The sequence below is a fragment of the Alosa alosa genome, chromosome 3 (genome assembly GCF_017589495.1).
Source record: "Alosa alosa isolate M-15738 ecotype Scorff River chromosome 3, AALO_Geno_1.1, whole genome shotgun sequence".
Taxonomy (NCBI): Eukaryota; Metazoa; Chordata; class Actinopteri; order Clupeiformes; family Clupeidae; genus Alosa; species Alosa alosa.
Window position 1 is genome coordinate 25,277,660 of NC_063191.1, and position 23,870 is coordinate 25,301,529.

General features: G+C 47.8%; 1 protein-coding gene across 1 annotated transcript in view; it reads left to right on the forward strand.

Annotated features, from left to right (window-relative positions):
* The window catches only part of plcl1 (phospholipase C like 1), a 68,183-nt gene that overhangs the window by 43,128 nt on the left and 1,185 nt on the right, over positions 1–23,870 (forward strand). Inside the window, exons 2-5 of the mRNA XM_048239061.1 lie at positions 9,853–10,464; positions 12,872–14,581; positions 19,726–20,088; positions 22,423–22,626. Coding sequence (XP_048095018.1) covers positions 9,853–10,464; positions 12,872–14,581; positions 19,726–20,088; positions 22,423–22,626 — 2,889 coding nt within the window. The remainder of the gene's footprint in view (positions 1–9,852; positions 10,465–12,871; positions 14,582–19,725; positions 20,089–22,422; positions 22,627–23,870) is intronic.

The following is a 23,870-nucleotide window of genomic DNA, read 5'->3' on the forward strand; positions in this document are numbered from 1 at the left end:
GGCACCCAACGGGTTGTTGCTTAGTCACCATTAACAGCTGGCAGAGCCAATATTCTCCACCGCTTCTCCCACATGCTTTGCAACCAATCAAGCAGACTGGTGGCTGTGTTTATTTGTTGTGTTGGTTCTTTGCTAGTTTGATCCTTTTATTTTATTAAAGGAACACGCCACCCAATGTCAGTAGTAATATATGTTCTTACCTTAACTTTCACAAGTTGAGTCATACCTCTCCCATGTCTTGGGTTGCCAACTTCCTCAATCCCAAATGAGGGACACTTCTACTAATTTAAAACAAAACTAATTTACAAATGGTGTACTGTCACTTTAAGAGCATTGTCTACACGGTATTCATAATATTTTGCCAGCTCCATTCAAATATAGCCTATGGTAATTCCACAAACTCTAACATTGTTTGTGCCACATTTAGGCCTATAGCACAATGATAAGTATATTAAGTTGGTGTAAACAACCTTCATTCCTGTGGAAATAGAAGCATGTAATGATGCTAGCTAGATATTTTCTGTTTGCAATTAAAAGTGAATTATGAACCTGCTAGCCACCTAGCTATCTGAGTGGAAAGTGTTTCAATTGGCATAGCCTATCATGTGCTTCATGTAAATGCTTAGTTTAAGGGAAACGGATTATTGAAGACTTCAAGACTCACCAATTCCATTACACAAAGGCAATTGACCACTCATATTTTATCAGTCCAAATCCCAGTGCATGCAGCCTATGTCAAAGTGCCCTCACATTTTGTAAATGGTCAGTAGCATAGTGTGAACCGGATAATTCCGCAATCTCCTCGCATTGTTTTTGTTGTTCTCATGATTTCCTTTTAAAAGTTTATTATATTAAAAAGGTGAAATGAATTACCAACGATCATAAGCCAGCTGGAAACTTCCACCCTCTCTTCCTCTCGTTCCCAATTAAAACGAGTAGCTAACGTTCAAGTTAGATCTGCTGCATAATAGAGAGACTGAGAGGACCCAAAAAGCATCATCCTTATGTAAGATGCTGTTGCTGCATTTTGACATTGTAATCGTTCTCTAAGAAGAGTGAAAAGCAGTTTGCAGTAAAGCTTCTCTGGCTAAATTGTGGTGCCCCTTCTGTCCCTTGGTGCCGTGCGCATAGTGCGAGATGCGCGTGGTAGCGGCGGCACTGGACACTTTGTTCCAGGTGCATTTACAGTAGCCTACTATTGACAAGTTAACAAGGCCGATGAGCTGTGATTGAAAATCGGGAGTGGTGCTGTCCCTGACAGGACAAATCAAAATCACCCAAAATACGGGATGTCCCGCACAATTCGGGACGGTTGGCAACCTTACCCGTGTCGGTACATGCACTCAAACGCTCTGCTGCGGGCGCGAATGTGTTATCAATATTACTACGCTAGGCCGACGTACTCCCAAGTGCTGTTGCGCCACACATTGTAGTTCTCCTGTTTATTCGCTTGGAAAATCTCATTTCATGTTGTGTGACCTTACACATTTTTATCAACTACTCGTGCAACTGTATTTAAGTAGGAAAAACGTGGATGTTTTTGATTACTTCTATCTATGGCTACGTCTGAGCCCGCTAGCATAGCAACACGCTAACACATTCGCGCCACGCACCAGAGCGTTTGAGTGCACGTACCGACACGGGAGAAGTATGACTCAACTCGTGAAAGTTAAGGTAAGAACATATATTACTACTGACATTGGGTGGCGTGTTCCTTTAATCAACAGAGAAAGGACCAGGGTTTTGTTGTTGTTGTTTATAAAAGACCTTCATTTATCTTTTCTATTTACCTTCATCTAAAATTTCCCTCGGGATGAAGTATCCATCTACCTATCTGTTTTTCAATTGAGATTATGCAGGTAGGCCATGAGAGGAACTGTGACTGGATTTTTAACTGACCTTGCTTGAAACCATTTATCATTTCCGTTTGAAGGACAGGGTTGAGGCTCAGGTGTGGTGTGATGTTCATTTTAGCGTCCCTTTTCCGTTTGGACGCCAGCACCGAATCAGTGCAGTCGCTCGCCAGGTGTTGCTAGGCAGCTGCGATCCAGCTCATTTGCCAATCACACACGGCTGTCGCGTATGTACGCCCAGGCCCGTTAAATGTCATCACTGCGGTGCATGGGTGGGAATTGCATAACCGTTCCTCTGGCTCCACTGCTGGTGATGTCACCTTCTCCTATTTTATCACCAATCATCACCATCATCACCGGTAGGGCGCTAAATTATGCAAAATTCCCCAATTCTCATTGGCTTAAGTTTGTGATAGGCAAAACATGAATGATTTAGAGAGGAACACTTGACATGATGCGCGCAGAAACATCCAGAGAGAACATTCCTCCGTCAATGATGATCTCTCTCCTCTTCCCTTCCCACACATTGCACATGAATAACCCAGCTCTGGAACTAACCCACGACTTATGGAGCTGGGCCTCCCCTGGCAGACGTCTCTTCTTGGCTGGCTGACTCCGTGACCCCCTTTTTTAAACTCGTTTGGCACGACACCGATGCACTCTGGGAAGCAGAGAGGCCAGATCCGTTTGAACGAGGGGCGGTTTTGATAAGCGTAGCGGCAGCACTGCTCTCGGGGAGGGAGGGAGGGAGGGATGGAGGGGGGTTGGCGTTATGTAACTGCGGATGGACAGACCCATGGTTTCGGCGAGCAAGCAAGTGAGCTGCTCCATGCTCTGGATAGCTCCATGGTTCCGGATGGAGCCTCCCTGGGGAAGAGCAAGGATGCGTCCTCACAATACCCCGCCCCCTCTCTCACTCACACCACACACACACACACACACACACATACACACACACACACATACACACACACACACACACACATACACACACACACACACACACACACACACACACACACACACACACACACACACACACACACACACACACACACACACACACACACACACATACTGTACATATGCTCTCTTTCACACACACACATGCACATACACACACAAATACACACACACCCCGGATGCCTCCACAGACAGGGAGTGAGAGAGGACACAACAGCAGTGCTTGGGGCCTGAGTTGTCCACCATCCTTAAAGAGAGCAGAGGCGCAGCTTGTGATGGCAGATGAAAGGCAGAAGGATTCATGTGGGAAAGTAACACAGAGAGGGTTAGCTTTGGATATAAAGAGGAGTTACTGTTAAGGGTATAATACATATTGTGTGTTATTGAAAAGTAAAAGCAGATTGGCAAAATATTGAAGTGAGGGTATAATACACAACAGTGCTCTCCAACATTTAAATTTCATTTTTTTTATTATATTACTTCTTTTCTGTTTCTTAGTTTCAGGCAATTTTGGCAGTTGTTTATGTTTGCCTGTGCTGGAAAATATAATCAAATACAGAAAAAGGCTGTCTTCAAAAAAGATGCACCACAGATGAATGTAGGGAGGCACTCTTTCACTTATGCCTTTAGAATTGCATCAGTGTTGTTGGTATTATGATTAAAATAAATTATTAAAAAGGCCTACTGAAGAGGGTAGTAAATTAAAATGGAAGTATATCACAATAGTGTTATTAGGATATGTTTTGTATTAAGATCAAAGTTAAAGGTGCACAAAGAGACTCATGCTTTCAGTCTTGAATTTGTGGAGGTCTAAAGAGATTTTGGCTTTGAAATTGTCCAATTTCTCGTCGTATGACACAAAGCAGGATTTACGGTTTCTGACAGCCTTGAGTTGTTGGGGACAGAGGACAGAACCACTGCTTCACTCCGCTCTGCTCGACGCTGAGGCAGGTCGCTCTGGGGATCAGGCTGCTCTCTTTTCTCTGGGGAGAAAATAAGGACTTTTTAGGAAGTAAATAAAGCCTGGAAAGAGCTCTTGGCATTGGCCAAAGCAATCAGTCATTCAGCCACTGAAGCAAACTGCCTATATCAGACTGGCCCTCTCTCTCTCTCTCTCTCTTTCTTTCTCTCTCTCTCTCTCTCTCTCTTTCTTTCTCTCACTCACTTTCTCTCTCTTTCTCTCACTCACTTTCTCTCTCTCTCTTTCTCTCTCTCTCTCTTTCTCTGTGTGTTGTACAAGGGCAGACTGGATGGGTTCCCAGAGCTGTAGGCGATGGCTGTGTGTGTGTGTGTGTGTGTTCCACATGCAGTGTGGGCAGCTCCCGTCTCCCTGGATTATGTAGGCACTACCTACCTACCTACCTACCTACCTACCTACCTACCTACTGCACACAGTTCCAGCTGTACATGCTGGTGCTGAACACATGATAGGATGGTTCCCAGTGTGGCTTGCAGGCCCGAACCTGAAGTCACCTCTTTGTGCCTACTGTATGTGTGTGCTGCCACACAGCAGTTAAGTACTCGATAGTTATGGTCACTACATTCACTAAGGGAGATGGTCAAATGTGCGGGGGTTTCACTGAGAAGGTCGATATTACGGCGCGGTTCTCAGGAATACTGTCGGATCCTTTTTGTGCCCCAGTGGAATAAGAGTGACCACAACTTTGACCTTTAAAGCTTTTAAGATTCTTTTTGTTTTTTTTTGTCTACAGAGCAGGGTTGGTCGTGTAGAAAAGGTCAGATTTGATGCAGAATTTGTCTGGCGGTGGACAAGTCTTTCTGATATCGATTCAAGTACCGGATGTCACTCGCTGATTCTCCTCAGAAGCGCTCCCTAAAAGGCCACGCTAACGCACTAACCAGCGTGTAGGCAGTGTGTGAGCCGCTGAGGGGAACTGTTAGCAGTTGTTAGTGGCCTTGATGCCTCAGCTGGTGCCTCTAGTTTTGGCCGCTTGGCTGATGGACAGTTTGGGATCATGGCCGTCTGAGGACATAAATTGGTTTTAAAGCTCCACTAAGACTCTTAGTGTCTCAGCGCGGCAACATGAGGCAATTTAATGCCAAGAGACTAAGCAAGAGGCCCACTTTTACTCATCCGCAATGACTGGATGGGCTGAGGCACCTACTGTGTCCATCTTGACTTTTTTTTGTCTGGCATTGAAATTTGTGGAACTCCTTTTGTCCTTCACAGTATTTTTATTAAATGTTCATGCATGCACACTCAAATCAAATGATCTGAAAACATATTTTCATAAACTTTTGGATCCATCAGGCAGACTCTACAACACCCCCAACAGGACATACTCACACTTGCATTTCCATTTATAAGATTTGAAGATTTGAATTCACTTGGAGTCATGCCTGTTTTTATTGCATTATTTCAGGGGGTTATACAACGTTCATGGGTCTCAGTTGCTACCATATCAGAGTTTTTTGCAATGAGTAATTTATTGTATAGCCTGACATTGTAATATGTATTGTAACCCTCTATCAAAAGAAACTCATTTTGTTCAAAGATGCTGCAAGACTGGCCATGACTTTTGCCCTATTGATGCTTGGCCCCCTGATCGCTGCTCTCAGCTTTATCATAGATGATTAGATCTAATTCTTTTCAGGCTTTCTTGTTCTAATATCTCTTTGCTGTGCGTTCCTGCAATCAGCGTTTGTGCAGCTATCCCTTCATTACGCCAGCATGCACACTCAGCGTGCAAGATTGAAACCAAGAGATGCTTATGTCTCTGCCACTGTTGCATCCCTCTTGCAGATCAAGCTTTGGCGAAAAAGCTGTGTTTTCTATCGCGTCAGTATTCTACATTAGCCCGGCGTGCGGCGTGCGGCATTTGTAATTAGATTGCCGCTACTATCATCAGCGGATGTTAAACTCATTGTCAGTTAATCCGGGCATATTACATCTGCCTGGGAGAGGGAGCCAGTGGTTGTGCTGTCCAGCGTGGATTACGCCGGGCCCGCGGGCTGCAGGGATGCTTCTGGGCATGGGCGGCAGGCGGACGGGCGGGCGGGCGGACGGGCGGGCGGGCAGGGATAATCTAGCGCGTATCCAGCGCTGGCATCATTAGCCGGATCGGAGCGGTGTTCCGGTTTGCGGGAAGGGAAGGGGATTAGCAGCAGATCCAGGTGTTGTGTACAGGGATGGGGATGGGGGGAGGAATGGCATAGGGGCAGAGGGTGGGGTTTGGAGGTGGGGAGGAGGCTGTGGGAGGTGGGGATTGAACACAGCGAGTAACTGTTAAGTAGGTTAATGAATCACGTGATGGATGGAAACATCAATGAGCCTCAGCAGAGAGCAAGGGCAGAAGGCCATGGACAGTGCATTATTTACACATGCCTATACAGTCCACTGGAAGCCTCGTACACAACTGCCTGCGGTCTGATGGATGCAGTGTATGACTATTCCCATGATGACGTAATGATTGATTTATCGAATTGTTTCTGGTGCCATCAATTTATCGTGTGACTACCGCAGCGCCCTCACCGGTTAACTCACGCGGTCATTAGTCCGGTTACTGTGTCTCCGCCTCACAAACCGCTCTCTCTGCTACTGCTGCTGAAAAGAACTGCCATGGAGGCTGCATGGTCTGTCATTCTCCCTCAATGGACTGCCCACACTGGTGATCTGTCTGAATCAGACCCTCGTGAAGTCTGACCTCCACACAGTGCTGTACTGTATGTGCCCTGCTGTCTTAACATAACAAATACGCAACCTGCTTGCACAGGATGTGATGCGTAATTGCATAAATGCGTCCATAGCCGGGAGGGAAAGTAAATAATGTACAGTATGGTCGCATGGAGGTCTTCGGAAAGGGAACATATGGAACTTTTTAACTTTTAACTCTTTAAACAGGTGTTGTTGTTGTTGTTGTTTTTCTTTATAGCTGTTTGCCTAAAGACTTACTATTCTCTGTCTCTCAGCCATTGAAGCAAACTCCACATCAAACTGGGCCTCACCTTTCTTTCTTTCTCTCTCTTTCTCTTTCCTTCTCTCTCTCCTCAATTCAATTTCAATTCAATGAGCTTTATTGGCATGATATGAAGTACGGTAGATTAAAATAATAAAGTAAAATTCTCTCTCTCTGAAGCTCCTTGGCTTTCTCTTCCCCCTTGTGCCCCCCTCCTTTAATTACTTCATCTCTTTCCCTTTATGAGATCAGGGAATCATTTCCATACCCTTCCCATCTGACCTCCATATTCCCTGAAGTAAGTTGCGTTTCACTCTTGATATTGTGGCTCATGATGGAGATGGCATCGGACAGCTGGTTTATTGAAACGGTAATGTAGCCCGTTACCCCATCTCAAAACGTGGGTTCTTTTTTGATGGTGTTCCCTTCGTGGTTCTCGTTCTCCACTCGAGACATATGCTTCTCTTTTTTTAATATTCTCTTTTTAGTCTCTTCTTCTGCTTGTTTACTCTTTTCATGTGTTTATTCAAGTTCAATTTTTTTGGTCCATGACTCATCATCTTAAAATAGAATATGAAAAACAGAGAGAGGGTGAGTGAGAGAGAGAGAGCGAGAGAGGGGAGGGCAGAAACAAATAGAAAATGGAGTAAGCTTTGGGAGATTAAAATTGATAGACGCTCTCTTAGGCCAAACCACTGCATTAAAAGCTTTGTGCCACCGTTGTCATGGTTTCCTGGAGGACGACGCACGACAACGTTGTGGAGACGAGATGTCCGACCTGCTTTTCCCGTATCCATGTCCCCACGTCTCCCCGAGGGACCTAATGCCATGTCACACAGGTCCCTCCCTGCTGACGGTGCCAGCACTTTGCCAGGGTCATGTCTTGCTCCACTCCAATCCGCTACCCTTCTCTCCTGCCGGCTTATGCCCAAAGCAATCAGATTTGCTTTATCTCTGTGTCAGTTGCCCACTCCGTGCACATTCGGCACTTTTGTGCAGATGCGGACACACACGCTCCCGTCGTGCTCCAGGCTCCAAAACAAACCCAAAGGATGCCCAGGAGTGCTGGTGCTGAGCTGAGGTGTGGCGGCAGAGGGAACCGACAGGAGCCTCTGACGAGGACGTCCCCGTGCTTGGGCCTTTACCCCCCACACACGGTGAGTGTCCACCTGTGCAGTTATCATTGCTCCGTGTGGTGATCGAGTCGTGGCCATGTGGTGACTTAGCTTTGCTCCGCCACCCTCACCGCCTCCCTTCGCTGACCTGGCCAGAGGGGTGACAGGAGTTTGTGTCGGTGCAAGCGCAGTGGTTGGGTTTGTGTCAGGTGACACCGTGCCAGTGGCACTATGTTTGGCTCGGCCAGGTTCCCTCTGAGTTTTTTACAAGAAGGATCCGGCAGCTCAGATTCCGGCATCATGCGAGGGTGTGTATTATTGATCAAGATGGGATTTGGGGCATGTCGAGTTACGCCACCTCTATATTTAATCATTCGCTCAGTCGCGCACACCCACCGGGAGCTTTTGAGGTCATGTTTTTGTGTATGTGCTTTGCATGCATGCAGACAACACTTTCACGACGGTGTGTGCAAATCCCCGTTGAGTCTGAAATTCTTCAGCTTGTAGGCTCAAGCCCCTACTCTAGGAAGCTCTGCTCTGTAATCTGGACATTGCGAGATTTAACATGACCCCTCTTTGCCGTGTTTGTTTCCACTGGCTTTGGCTTTTGGGGAGATTTGTTGTGCTGTTGTCCTGTGTATTTTCTGTTGTTGTCGAACATAACTGCCGAATCAGGATGACGTGCAAAGCCGGCATTAAGAACTAGGAACACTTTTGCTGCACCAACTGTGCACTCTCTCTCTCTCTCTCTCTCTCTCTCTCTGGCTTGTGGCTCGGGAGACAAGGGCAAGGTGACTGGCCTGGCTATTTGGTGTGTTGTGTCTGATTCTGGACGCACTGCCACAGGGTGCCACTGACCATAATGCTCAAATGCTGCAAAGCCCAGATGGAAATACAGGCCTGAATGGAGTCATAGGAGTCATCTATTTAGGCTGTTTAGTATGATACAGTAAATGTGCAACAGCGCCTGTCAGGACAATGGCCATAGTCATTATGTTAGTATGTAAGTTAGGCTGACCTGGTGTTTAACACCTGTGACTGGGGAGCTTATGACAGCCACATTTTAGCAGAGGTAATTACTGGCTAGAGAGCAGAGTTTGGAACAACAGGATTAGATAGGCAGAAGCAGAGGGAGGGAGAGAGAAAGAGAGAGAGAGAGAGAGAGAGGTAGAAAGGAGGGAGAGGGAGGGAGGGAGAAAAAGGGAGAGAGAGTGGTAGAGAGAAAGAGAGAGAGAGAGAAAGAGGGAGAGGGAAATAAGGACAAAAAGAAAGGGAGGGATAGAGAAAGGGAGATGCCCTTGTCTGCTCTAGCAGGTTTGACATTTGCCACCTCAAAGCCCAGACTTGTCAGTGACTCAGGCTGGAGATGGGAAAGAGCTAGACAGGTTCAGTCCTCTCAGGAGAGACAGGCAGACCAACAGGGAGGGAGGAAGGCTGTGATAGGAGCCGGAGGTTCAATTACTAGAGAGGAAATCAAAAGCGCTCAATTGATTTTCAGAGGAGGCCTTTCTGGGGAAAGGAGTAAAAAAGAAGACTGTGACTTGAAATATTCCACAAAAAAAAGAAGACTGTGACTTGAAATATTCCACAAAAAAAGAAGACTGTGACTTGAAATATTCCCCAGCAGGGAGCCACAAGTGCCCCAGAGGGTTAAGAGCTCCTCAAATGCAGCAATAATTGTGATTATATTTCATTTAGATGAGACATCAATGTTTTATTTTAAAAACGATAACCGTCTCTGTCTTCTATGTATTTTGGTGCACTGTGATTATGAGTCAGCTACTTTTTGTCATATTCATCTCGTGCTGAAGACTGCATTAGCCTGGCCCCTAGTCTAAGCCACCTTGTAACAACACCTGAAAGAGAAAAGACAATGGAAAAGTGGTAGATTAGTAAAACCACAAAGGAGGAGGCATGTGCACACATGACCGTGTTGAAACAGGTGTGTGGAGGTGTGAGTAATGGGTCTCAGGTCTGACCTGTCCCTGGCGTTTCTCTGTGCAGGACCCGTCTATGGTGAAGGTGGGCGGTGGGAGGAAGAAAACGGTCTCCTTCAGCAGCATGCCGTCGGAGAAGAAGGTGAGCAGCGCGGCCGACTGCCTGGCCTTCATGCAGGGAGGCTGCGAGCTGAAGAAGGTGCGTCCCAACTCGCGCATCTACTGCCGCTTCTACACGCTGGACGGCGACCTGTCTTGCCTGCGCTGGGAGCCCTCCAAGAAGGACAGCGACCGCGCACGCCTGGAGATCGGCGCCATCCGCGAGGTGCGCATCGGCAAAAGCACCGAGACCTTCCTGCACAACGGGCCCGGCTCGGATGGCCTGGCCGAGGAGGCCGCCTTCTCCATCATCCACGGCGAGGAGTACCAGTCGCTGGACCTTGTGGCGCTCTCGGCCGACGTGGCCAACATCTGGGTGACCGGCCTGCGCTACCTGCTCTCCCTGGGATCCGGAGGCGAGGGTGGCAGCGTGGGAGAGAGCAGCCCGGGCAGCAAGATGCGACGCGACTGGCTGGCGTCCGAGTTCAGCCATGGCGATGAGGACGGCTATGGCATCGTGTCCGAGGATACGGCGGTTGCCACCATCTGTAAGCTCTGCCCCGGCATTAAGGAGACCAAGGTCAGGACAAAGCACTCTTCACACACACACACACACACAATGACAAGCAGCCAGGGGGCCAGTGGGATTACTGACTGAGTTTGGCAGCATAGCTCTCACAGAAGAATAGCACCAGAATAACACAATAGTTGTTTCTGACTAGTGGGCTTCCCCCTTCACAGTAAAGCACGTTGGGTGCACTGATAAAGCGCTTTATAAATGCAAACTGCTAATATTCCAACCAAACAAAAAGTGGCAACAGCAAGTTTTACTTGGCATCCAGTACTAAGTACCCAGTACCCAGTTCTGATACCTGGCATCCACTGGTAGCATGCCGCTGATGCAGTAGCCCCTTCTGGTCTGCTGTTGGACGGCCATCACTTTAATTTAACTTGTTGTGAATATTAAGATAATATATGAAAATTTATTAAGATGAAGGAAGAATTATCACTAAATACATACAAAAAGAGTTTGCACAGTGCTCCACTAGCCTCTTACTATCTGGGACACTCTTTGAAGGTAATGTGAAGTGAGGTGGGATGACCAATAATTCAGTTTGACATCAGGAATATAGCCACTCAAATGAACAAACATTTCTAATATATACATAGCTGGCAAATATTTTCCCATTTCTGACAACTTCAGCAATGCAATGCTTCAAGTCGCACGGTATGCATGAGTAATACAGCTCCATAGCTCACAGCTCCCATGGGCATGGAGCACAGCTTGCCTCAGGGAAGGCAGGAATGTGGGGCCCCACTCATTTGAACCACTCTCAGAAACAACATCTAGCCAGCGGCAACAATGTAGCATAGTGTGACATTAAAAAAAAGAACAACACACATTGTGTGCCACAAGGTTACAGTGCGAGGACAGCTTGCTTTCATGTCGCTGTTCTCAAGGCGATGGGGCTCACAGGAAATAAAATAGAAAAGCACCAGGTGGTCTGAGGATCCTAGTGCAGGCAATCAGCTGCATGGCGTGTTTGGGGGCACGGGAAGACACTCTGCACCAGTGCTCACTGGCTGCCTACTTATTATGGAACCCTGGAGAGAGTGGAGGTTGGAGGTGCAGGGAGAGAGAAATGGAGAGGAAAATGACGATAAGAAATACAAAAGACATGGAACAAGGAGAACATGAGCGAGAGAGGGAGATAATGGAAGGAAAGATTAGGAAATGAAAGGCAGTGTCAGAAATTGAAAACATAAAAAAAAGTCAAACACACGAAACAGAGCAAGTGCCTGACTGTAGCCATAAGCGCGTCAGCTGTTGTGTGGCATCCATATGTGTGGGAGGGAGGACAGCTGGGACTAGGAGGCAGGGCTCATTCAGACAAGTCTTAGGCCTGGTGTCTTACATGACATTGAGTTCATAGCATCTGTTCAACATCGTACAGTAAACTATGAGGCCCATAATGGAGTAAGCCACTTCTACAGAAAGTAGTAACGTAGAATTAATTAAACAGTTACTTATTCAATCCTGCATTATTTTGATGTGTGTTGTAGATACAATAATTCCTTACTGACACAACAAAAACTTTATATAAACCTGAGAAAAGGCATCAGAACTTTATATTATATGGCCGTTGCTATGCTGCATCATATTTGTGTAGCGATATGATTCTTACCAAGGTTGTAAGAAGGTATGAATTGAGATGGTGATGGTGGTACAGTGGTTATTGGCATTGCCACCTTCTAAGCTGACTCTGAAGGTCTGAATCCCGGCCACTGCCGGATGCCTTTGTGAGTTGCTTTGGACTAAAGTGTGCACTAAATACCTGTCTTTAATCCCAGACGAGCCCCCAAATTCCAGTTAATAAATTGCAATACACTGTTTATAAACTATAAATCTGACTACTAATACTAAAGTACTAATACTAAATAAACAATGAGCAAAATACTGATACTAAATACTGATAAACTGAATATCGAAATACTAAATAATAATAAACAGTACCTTTGATGCTAATGATTATAAATTCCACATCAAAAGCATGTGTACTTGTTCATGTATTTATTTATAAAGTAGTTGGATAATTACTTAATCTGATATTAACATTTATCAAAAGGACAAGTTGTCCTGTCAGCACTCAGCTATTAGGAGGTAAATCCGTCTGTATCAGCCGTGTTGTGCTTTGCTTTATGTGAGATTGCATTCCTGGAGGACGGGGGCGTCTACGGCTAATCAGCTTACTAATGAAGTCTGAGAATCAGTCGAGGAGCTTCTCAAGCCAATCAGTAACTTTAATTAGTCACTTGAGTGCTTAGATGGAATGAAAAGCAAAGCTAAGCAGAGACCAATCCTTCAAAGGAAAGCTAACTTACCCTTATCTGAGAATTGTGTCCTCACTATCTCTCTTATTTTCTTTCTCCACAACAAAACACACACACACACACACACACACACACACACACACACACTTCCACAGGTGCGTCAGCGGTTCAAGGAGATCCAGCGAAGCAAGGAGAAGCTGACCTCCCATGTGACCCTAGAGGAGTTCCAGGAGGCTTACTGTGAGCTCTGCACGCGCCCCGACGTCTATTTCCTGATGGTGCAGCTCTCCAAGGACCAGGAGTGCCTGGACACTCAGGATCTGCGCCTCTTCCTGGAGACAGAGCAGGGCCTGTCCCTGGCCACTGCTGAAGGCTGCCTGGAGCTGATCCGCCGCTTCGAGCCGTCGGCGCAGGGCCGAGAGCGCAGCGTGCTGGGACTGGACGGCTTCACCCGTTACCTGCAGTCGGCCGAGTGCCAGCTGCTGGACCCCGAGCACCAGCAGGTGTGCCAGGACATGACGCTGCCGCTGTCCCACTACTACATCAGTGCCTCGTACCGGTCCTACCTGCTGGACGACCAGGTGCACGGGCGAGCGGACCTCGGGGGGCTGACGCGGGCCCTGCAGGCCGGCTGCCGCTGCCTGGAGCTTGGGGTGACTGACGGGCCTGAGGGGGAGCCTCTGCTGGGGGTTGACCACGGCGCGGAAACCAAGCACCACCACCACCATCACCACCATCACCACCACCACCACCACCACCCCCCAGTCACTCTGCGCAGCGCCCTGGAGGTGGTCAACAAGTACGCCTTCCTCACCTCGCAGTTCCCCCTGCTGCTCTACCTGTGCCAGCGCTGCTCCCCGACCCAGCAGCGCACGCTGGCCCAGCACCTGCGCAAGGTCTTTGGCCCTCGCCTCTACATGCCAGAGGCCCTGCCGGTCAGCCTGACGCCGGGCACCCGCGCCACCAGCCTGCCCTCGCCCGAGCAGCTCAAGGGCCGCGTCCTGCTGGTGGGCAAGAAGCTGCCACCTGAGGAGGAAGGCTCCGAGGGCGAGGTGTCCGAGGAGGACGAGGAGATCGGCGGCGGGGGCCCGCTCGCCGGACGCAGGATGACCATCCCCGGCGAGGAGGAGCTGGGCGTGGTGCTGGTCGTGCCGCCGCCTCCCCAGCCTCGGCGGCTGCGCCTGCGCCGCGAGCTCTCCGACCTGGTCTCCGTGGCGCGCACCGGCAGCCGCAGCTTCTACGCTCACCGCACTAGCGCCCAGAAGTTGAGCCACCCACACTCGCCCAGCAGCAGCGCCCCGACCACGCCCAGCACCCCCATCCCCCCGGAGCCGCCCTACTGGACGCTGTGCTCGCTGGGGGAGGGCGAGGCCGGCCGGCTGGCCACCGAAAGCCCCGAGGACCTGGTCAGCTTCACCAAGCACACACTGACCCGCGTGCGGCCCAGCTCGGTGCGCTTGGACTCCAGCAACCCCAACCCGCAGGGCTACTGGAAGTGCGGCGTCCAGCTCATGGCGCTCAACCAGCAGACGTCGGGCGCCATGCTGGACCTGCACCGCGGACGCTTCATCCAGAACGGCGGCTGCGGCTTCGTTCTGCGGCCAGCCATCATGCGCGATGAGGTGTCCTACTTCAGTGTGCACACGCAGGGCTGCGTGCCCGGGGTGCCCCCGCAGACGCTCCGGGTCAAGGTCATCAGCGCCCAGAACCTGCCCAAGCCCCAGGGCTCGGGCGCCAAAGGGGAGGTCATCGACCCGTACGTGGTGCTGGAGCTGCACGGAGTCCCAGCGGACTGCGCTGAGCAGAGGACTCGGACAGCACCGCAGAACCAGGACCCGTTGTTTGACGAGACCTTTGAGTTCCAGGTGAGAGAGAGAGTGACCTGCCGTTCTTTTCATTCTTTATGAAGTGTATTCTTGCCTTTGGTGCTGAATCTTTTTCAATTTTCATTTCAGTAGTGAAATTTAATGAAATGTGTTTGTACTTGAATATCCACTTACTTTGTAAGAGGGTTATAATATACTTGTTAGTGTTGCTTGTTACTCCACAAATCAAATAGCTTATCAGTCAGCAAGTGGGGACAGACATGCACCAGGCAGCTGAAAGCCTTTTAGAGAGCTGAATCAAAATGCATCGTGGGTAAAGCACTCAGACAGAAGCAGAGCGCTTTGGGGTACAGGAATCAGACAGAGCAGCAGACACACAGACACACACACACACACACACACACACACACACACACACACACACACACACACACACACACACACACACACTCACACACTCACAAGCATGCACGCACACACACAAACACACATACCCACACACATATATACTCTACCTCTCATTTCTTCTCTCTCTCTCTCTCTCTCTCTCAAATGCACAATCATATGTAGATTCTAGACAAAATTAAGGAAGGAGACACATTCGAACACACACAGTTGATAGTCAATACATTACACACGTTGAGGTTTAGGAAGTGGATTCTGTTTGAGACACACCAAAGATACTTTCACTGTATGCTGCCTACAGTTGTGTGTTGTGTGTGAACAGATCCTAACAGACACAGGACGGTTATTTTTGTGTATCAAAAGACCTTTTGAGACCTTGAGCGAATGCAAATGTTTCATTTACAAAATGTCACCACTACATTGGGTGTTTTTCTAAGGCCAGTACATCAGCTGTGGTGTTTTAGCCTTCAGCTCAGTTAGCCAAAGTAACTAACCAGCGTGGTTCCTCCCCTCTCTCCTCCCCTGACCTTTGTGGCAAGTCAGCCTCAATTAACCGCACTGAGCTAAGCGAGACGCGTGTAATTATCGGATTCGGGTGAGCTAGCGCCTCTCCTAGCGTAGGTTGTTGTTGTTTTTTTGTTTTGTTTTTTGTTTTTTACTTGTGCTACCTGGCGGAAATAAAAGCAGCGCTGGAGCCGTGGTGTCCGTCGGCCAAGCGTGGCCGTGGAAGAGAGGCATCTGTCTCTCAGCTCATTAACCTGACCGCTAGTCCTCCAGAGCAGCGGCCTCTACAGGACCGCCAGCTGAAGAGCTGGTCAGAGAGAGAGAGAGAGAGAGAGAGAGAGATGGAGAGAGAGAGGAAAGGAGAGGTAGAGAGAGAACATGTGTGAGAAAGAGGAGATGGAGGGAAGAAAGTAGAGCGAAAAAGAACATGAGGGAGGAAGAGAGGCTAGGAGTTATTCCACACAGAGATGCTAAATCTTTTCACCGAGCATCCAGAGTCACACTAACCTTAACAACGAGTGCTCTGCCATTTGTCCCTGTCTTGGCTGATACCTTGGGTTTCGCTCCACAAATAGCTTGGCTCTTGTTAGCTTGGCGTCAGAAGTTCCCTGCCTTGGGTTTGTCCTCCTGTTCCTGGTTATGGTTCACTTTCAGGAAATGGAAGGACAGTCATAGCCAAGCATGATCTTAGCAATAAATTGGCTGAATTTTCAACTTGCTAAAAATCCTTCATGAAAGTGGAAACAAAATTGTATATGTTCCACTTACTTAAATGTACTTCATATACATGTATGCAGGATCATGTACAGAAAATCACTTGTCATTTTGTTCTCCCTGGCATAGACACCAAGACGAAAACGGATAGGTTAAGATAATGACTGTCAGCATGTCGACATCACTCGACACAACTTTTGAGAGATGGAACAAAAACACCCTGTGGCTAAACCTCTTAATAGAACACATATCATTAGACAAGAAACGGAAAACTTTGGCAACCTTGAGAGAGTCAAGCTCCAACCCTCTAAAGACCACTGGACCCCCTCCCTACCACCCCCAGGATAGATACCTAAACTGTCCTCATTTAAACACAAACATGTGCCTTGATGGACACTTAAAATTGGCATACAGTGTAGGCACCTTCCCCACCACTCATCAAGAGGTGCCACTGTAACTTTGCAGAGCCTCAATGAGAAAAACAATAGTGCTATCACAGACAGCATTAAGAGCAGCAGTAATATTATTAGTGGGGATGTTAGCAGTAGCAAAGGTAGAGGTACTAGTTGTAGTAGTACTATTACTACGCTGTTACTACGACTACTAATATTAAATACTATTACTATTAATAGTATGGGCCCTAATTTAAATGACGGGCCAAGAGAAAAGTCAGTCAGTAAGCAAAGTGTCTGGTGCATGTACTACATAGTATGCTGTGTGGGAACATTGAACATTGAATGTTGGTGCTTAGGATCTCTTGTCCCATGGTATTAAACAAGCAACTTGATTTTGCCAAGTTATTAAATAAGCTTTTGGTTTACTTTACTATGTCTCTAAGTAATGTTGTTGTTTGAAAAAAATGCCGTGTGTATCTTGGCCATCAGGGTTAATAATTGTGTGGAGTTTCTGGAATTGGGTGCACACGCATGTGTAGGCCTGTAATTTTATGGGTGTGCAGACTGTACAAACACACACATCTACGCCTGCACACACTTGTATATGGGTATAAGTGCACCATCCAACACACACATATGCTTACACACACACACACACAAACCAATAACACACTCTTTCAGTACTAAAAGCTTATTGCCGGCAGGGTTGGTTTGTTTCCTGTTGCTCAAAGCCTGAAGACATCACACAATTATAACTCACAGGAGGAGGCTACGTCTGTCAAACCTCACACACATGCAGGTGCACACAAGCACACACACACATGCAGCCCCACAGGTCCTCTACAACAAACACACACACACACACACACACACACACACACACACACACACACACACACACACACACACACACACACACACACACACACACACACACACACACACACACACACACACACACACACACACATGCATGCACACACACACACATACTGTAACCCCACTGGTTCTCAACAACAAACTCACATACACATACAAGAAAAAAACATAAAACATAAACACACACACACTTCGATTAAATATATTCATCATGTCTACCTCTGCCCACCTAATGATTCCCCATCTGTTTAAGGGTGTGTGTGTGTGTGTGTGTGTGTGTGTGTGTGTGTGTGTGTGTGTGTGTATCTGACCCTGTTTTTGTTGTTCTGCATGTGTCCTTATTAGAGATGCGTCAGATGATTGTTCACTTTTCTCTTTACATGAGTGTGTGTTGCTCATCCTCTAATAAGCTGACCATCCTTTCTAAAGTGTCTTCTTCTGCTCTGTATGAATATGTATGCTCACACACACACAGACACACACACGCACACCTTCTCTGTCAAAGGACACATGATAGTGTGTATGTGTGTGTGTGTGTGTGTGTGTGTGTGTGTGAGAGAGAGAGAGAGAGAGAGAATGCAAGAAAGCAGTGAGCAAGCTATGTATTCCTGAGCATGTCTGTTGTGTTATCGCACCTGTTTGTCTGGTTTAATCAGTGTGTGTGTGTGTGAGCGTGAGTGTGTTTGGATGTTAATGGGTGTTTGTGTCTCTCTCTGTGTGTTTGAGAAGTTTAATTGGTCTATTCACATGAGTGTGTGTGTGTGTCTTTCTTTTGCTCTCTGTCTATGGTCTATGCGAGAGTATGTGTGTGTGCATTTGTGTGTGTGTCTCTGTGTTTGTGTGTTTGTGTGTGTGTGTCTAAGCATACACATGTGCACTCAGTTGTTATAACTGAGTTTCTGTTCCTCTATAAATACTCTCGGGGTCAAATGTGCCAGCAAACCAGGCGGGCATCTGTTATGTCACTCTTTACCTCCTCTTTTTACATTTCAGTGTGTGTGTGGGGTGTGTGTGTGTATGTTGATGTTGTGGGAACCAGCTACAGTACTTTGAGCAGCGCTAGTGCTTGTCCTCTGTCACCGCATCCTTACCAGTCACTCACCATCTGCTCCGCAATATTCCATCTCCGATTCCAATTACGTTAACTCCTTTAAATCACATCACCCAGGAATTTCAGCGGACCAGGCAAAGCCAGAATATCTGTGTTTAGCTCTCTGTAAGGGAAAAACCTTTTTTTACAGATGTGGATGAGGTGTGTGTGTGTGTGTGTGTGTGTGTGTGTGAACTGAGAAGTATTCTCCACAGAGAGTGTAGTACAGTGTATGTGTGAGTCCATGTGTTCTTATGCTTAGCTGTTATGAAGTCAGCTCTGTGTAAATCTGTGTGTGGGTACGAGTGTAGGGGTAAGAGCTCAATACGTACTAAAATGGCACAGGTGTGTGTGGGAGATACAATATACGTGTGTGTGTGTGTGTGTGTGTGTGTGTGTGTGTGTGTGTGTGTGTGTGTGTGTGTGTGTGTGTGTGTGTGCTCTACAGATAGTGTGATTAATTATGAACATATCCATAAATGATGGAGTGCATGCGTATATTTGTATGTTTGTTGGTGTGTGTGAGTGTACGTGTGCATGTGTGTGTGTGTGCGTGTGTGTGTGTGTGTATTCCTGCCTCTGTGCTGTGTCCTAGTTTGTGCTCTCCCCTAGGTGAGCACTCTGTCATGTGTGGCCCTAATTGTGAACATGCAGAGCTAAAGTGTCACTGCGGGCTCAGTAATGTATGCCTGCCTGCCTGCCTGCCTCCAAACCCCCCACTCAGGCTCCTGCTCATGTACAGAGTGGGTAGCTCTGTGCAGAAGTCATGCGTGGGAGTGAGCGGAATATAAATGTGCGTGCTCCAGGTAAACAGGCCAGGTGTGTGTGGTGAGGCATGGGCATCAACTGGGGGGGACAGTTCGCAGTTTATTTCCATCTGAAATTATTTACCTCTGCGAATACAAAAAATAAATAAACTCTGCACTGAATATTCAAACAATTAGAGAGCTAGAGAGAGAGAGAGAGAGAGAGAGCTGGAGAGAGAGAGAGAGCCGGATAGAGAGAGAGAGAGCTGGAGAGAGAGAGAGAGATGCACACATTTGTAAGGTGTATGTATATGTGACACTACAGTATATGTGTGATTTTAGATAGATGTGATGGAAATCATCCTACCATACAACTAACCTCTCTCTCTCTCTCTCTCTCTCTCTTTCTTTCTCTTTCTTTCTCACTCTCTTTCTCCCTCTCTCTCTTAGGTCAACATGCCCGAGCTGGCACTCCTGCGCTTCGTGGTGCTGGACGACGACTACATCGGCGACGACTTCATCGGTCAGTACAGCGTGCCCTTCGAGTGCCTGCAGCCGGGCTACCGCGCCGTGCCTCTGCTGGACCTGGCGGGCGAGCTGCTGCCCCACGCCGCCCTCTTTGTGCACGTGGCCGTGACCAACCGCCGCGGCGGGGGCAAGGCGCAACGACGGGGCATCTCGGTCCGGCGGGGGGTGCGGCGCGGCCGCGAGTACGTCAGTCTGCGCCACACCGGCATTAAGGTGCTGGAGGAGACCTTCAAGCCAGCCGCCGCACCCATCAAGGAGGCCACCGACCTGCGCGAGGACGCCATGGTGAGGAGAGGCTCTGTAAAACAGGTTCACATGTACCTTAAACACATATTTTATTAAGAGGAAGTAAAAGAATGTGCACACACACACAGACACACTCACATAGCCTACATGCACACAATGGGGGGGGTGAAAGGTCACCGATTGTCAATGGTCTAAGGTCACCGAAGGTGGAAGGTCAGCAATTGTCACAGGATTGGTTACACCAGTTTATTACACGGCTCTTCATAATGCTGAAGAATGCACCATTCACTTGAATGGGCCTTCCCAACATTCGGTGGTCTGCTAATTCTCAATAACAGACCGTTGCTAAGTATAACAGACCGCTGTCAAGGAAATGCTGTCAATGGGTTTTGTGCTTCTATTTTACTTCTTTCATATTACTACGCAAGGACTGGAACTTCATTCAAAAGTGAAAGTGGACGGTTGATCAGCTGTGTTCTAAAGAATGTTTGATTCAAGTTCAGCGTGTGCTGTTGCAAACTATTTGTTTCTTAGCAAAAGCCACGATGAAACGGTAACAAATAGGCTATAGCCTAGGCTATGTAGGCTAAAGAGTCATATCGTGGGGAGTTTATTCGGTTTGTGTAATAAGCGGGATAATGTATAGAACTCCGGTCATTATTGGGAAAATAAGTCCCTTCAGGGCGGAACAAGATCCCTCCGCTGCGCGTCCGGTTCGCCCTGTCGGGACTTATTTTCCCAATAATGACCGGCGTTCTATACATTAGCCGGCATTGCGTTCTAATTGTTTGTGTGAAAAATGACCCCCGGTGACACACTGACTGGTCGTTAAAGTGTCTGACCCCAGAGATGCACAGAGAGAGAGGACTGAGGCCGAGGGACTTCCTCACTGAGAATCATGAGTCTCTAAAGGGTTTCGTCACAAATATGGAATTTGGTGAATCAGAGTGGATTGCGTTGGATGTGTGCTGGCGTTGTGAGCCGTCATGGCCTTATTTATGTACTTGAGGACTTCTGCTGTGGCGTCAGTGTGTGTGAGAGAGTCAGAAGAGCAGTGGTTAGCATATTCCTGCGCCACCACTCAGAAATCTGTCCATATTTACCAATCTCAAGATGTTGGACAACTCGCTAATGCACTTTGCAAGGAGCCTCATGAGTCATAGCCCATCTCCTGGAATAGAAGCTCTGTAACAATCACATCTCACACTGCTCCCAAGGGATTTCATGGCTGGGCCTGTGGGTGGGCGGCAGCCTCGCTCCATGTTGATAAATGTGGCATTGATACAGGCCTCGCTGGGCTTTGTGGCTTCTGAGAATACTGTAGAGCAGAAGGGGACACTTTCTTTCTCCTGCTCTCTCTCTCTCTCTCTCTCTCTCTCTCTCTCTCTGCGGACCGCTGGCCTTGTGTGTGTTAGGCCGTGTAGCAGAGCTGTTGGTTAGCGGGCGGCGCGCTCAGGCGGTGTGTCTGGACGCCTGTCCTGATGTGGGTCATCTGGTCTGATAAGTCTGGGATTGAATGGCAGTGTTGGGATCACATGCCACCCTGTGCGTCGCCCTCTTTTTGCTGGAGCTTAGCAACAAAGAGTGACAGAGAAGGGGAGAGATAGAAAGTGTGTGTGTGTGTGTGTGTGTGTGTGTGTGTGGGTGTGTGGGTGTGCCAGACAGAAAGAAAAATAAGGATCTAAAAAGAAATCTATGAACCCAGCAGAAGAAAGAGAAACAAAAGCGCTGGTCACACCTAGCAAACTAGATTCCCAGCCCCCCAGCAGCAGGTCCTCAGATGTGCACTGGTAATCACCAGTGTGTGAGTGTGTGTGAGAGAGAGAGAGAAAGAGAGAGAGAGAGAGACAGGCAGACAAACAGAGAGAGATAGTGAGAAAGAGAGAGAGAGCACTCTTGGGCATTTGGCAGGTGGAAAATAGAAAATGTCTCCAGCTGTCAGTGAGCAGTGGAACACGGCAGAGACGTGTTTCAAATCGCACAGAAGCGGTGACAGCTCACAGACACCAGCCCTGGCACCGAGTGCACTCAGGGCTTTTTATAGTCAGTTAATATGGACGCCAGTCTGAGGCAACCTCATGCATGGCATTGCAGTGAATTAAAATGTAATGTCTCATGGCACTCTGTGTCCAGGTTTTCTCCTCTGTGGTCTCATCTGTCATCTTTTGCTGCCCACATTCAGTGTGTGTTTTGGGACTCAGAAATGAGTGTGCATTTTAAACGTCGCCACCATTTTGTATACCTGTTGATGTGTTTGTACCCATCACACCTTGTTTATTGAGTGTTTTATAATGAGGTACCGGGTTCAGTGTTCAGAGTGAATTACAGAGAAGTTCTCTTACCCGCGCTTGCTTCTCTTCCCGTTTGTCTCAGAGTGCAACGGTGGCTTTCAAAGAGCAGTGTGGGCTCCCCCCGGTGGCCAAGCTGAAGCAGTGCATGCAGAGTCTGGCCATGCGGCTGCAAGGCTCCGACGGCCCGCCCGGAGCCCTGCTGCTCCTGAAGGACGGCTACCCCTGCCTGGAGCCGCTGGGCAGCCTCACCGACGCCACGCGCAAGCTGCTAAGTGCCTACGACATGGTGAGAGAAGCACACTTACAGTACAAGCACACTAACATGCACACTAACAACTACATTTACAAGCACACTTATGAGAAAACTAACAAGCATACTTACAAGCACACTAACAACCACACTTACAAGCACACTTATGTACTGTACTGTCTGTTACACACAAGCACACACAAATGCACACACACAACACACATTTACATGATTCGATACTCTGTGTCAGCTCTGGAAAGCAAGACACACCGTTCTTCCCTATTTTGTCAACCAGGTGATTGAAGATTTTGGACCCATTTCTAGCACACTGTCTGCCCCAGTCGACTGAGTAGTTTTTCCTAGTGGATGTTTAACCAAAGGCTTGCAGTCCTCCTGACATACACATGACAAGATATCATGTTGTCAGCCTCTCCCTCTGGCCTCCCCCAGTTTCTAGTGTGTGTGTGTGTGTGTGTGTGTGTGTGTGTGTGTGTGTGTGTGTGTGTGTGTGTGTGTGTGTGTGTGTGTGTGTGTGTGTGTGTGTGTTTCTACCTTTCCCATGATTGGCGGTGAGTTTGGCAGCCCTACAGCTGCAGGTTATAAATATCCTGACGTGCACACAGGTGCTCAGGTCAGCGGGGACAGTGTCCTTAAACTCCCTCCCAAAACCCGCCAGCTGACTCCCGTATCTGAAGTCGTACTCTTCATCAGGCTGCAGGCTTTTATGTGTGTCCAGACTAACAGGTTTGTACTCTGGGAGAGAGAGTGGACCCTTCAGCTCTCTGTGGCGGCACAGAGGAGATAATAGGGGGGACATTCAATCCCTTCATTAAATGGGAGCTGGATTTACCTTGAACTTGGAAAGATTGGGTCATAGGTGTTTTTTTTGCCGAGGGACATTTTCTCCACACACTTCTCCACGCTCTGATGTACAGTATGTCCATTTGGCTGGAGCCACAGAACCTTTTATATAATCATAACTTTGATCAATGCCCTCTGTAATATACACAAGAGAACTTTTCTGTGCGTGAAATGGACAGTTAATGATGCATATTTAATATGCAACGATGCAAGGCTGTGTTGTAGTTCTAGTCTGGTTCTAGTTTAGCTATCTTTCACCCGTATACCCAAATATATATTGTGTTGAAACAAGTTTCTCTTTTCAGTGGAGGGCCCTCTTGTGTCATACTTGAGCCATGATATTAAGAGTGCCAAATCTGCCTTTTATTTCTCTCTCCATGTCTTTATATGCACTAACGTGTGTGTGTGTGTGTGTGTGT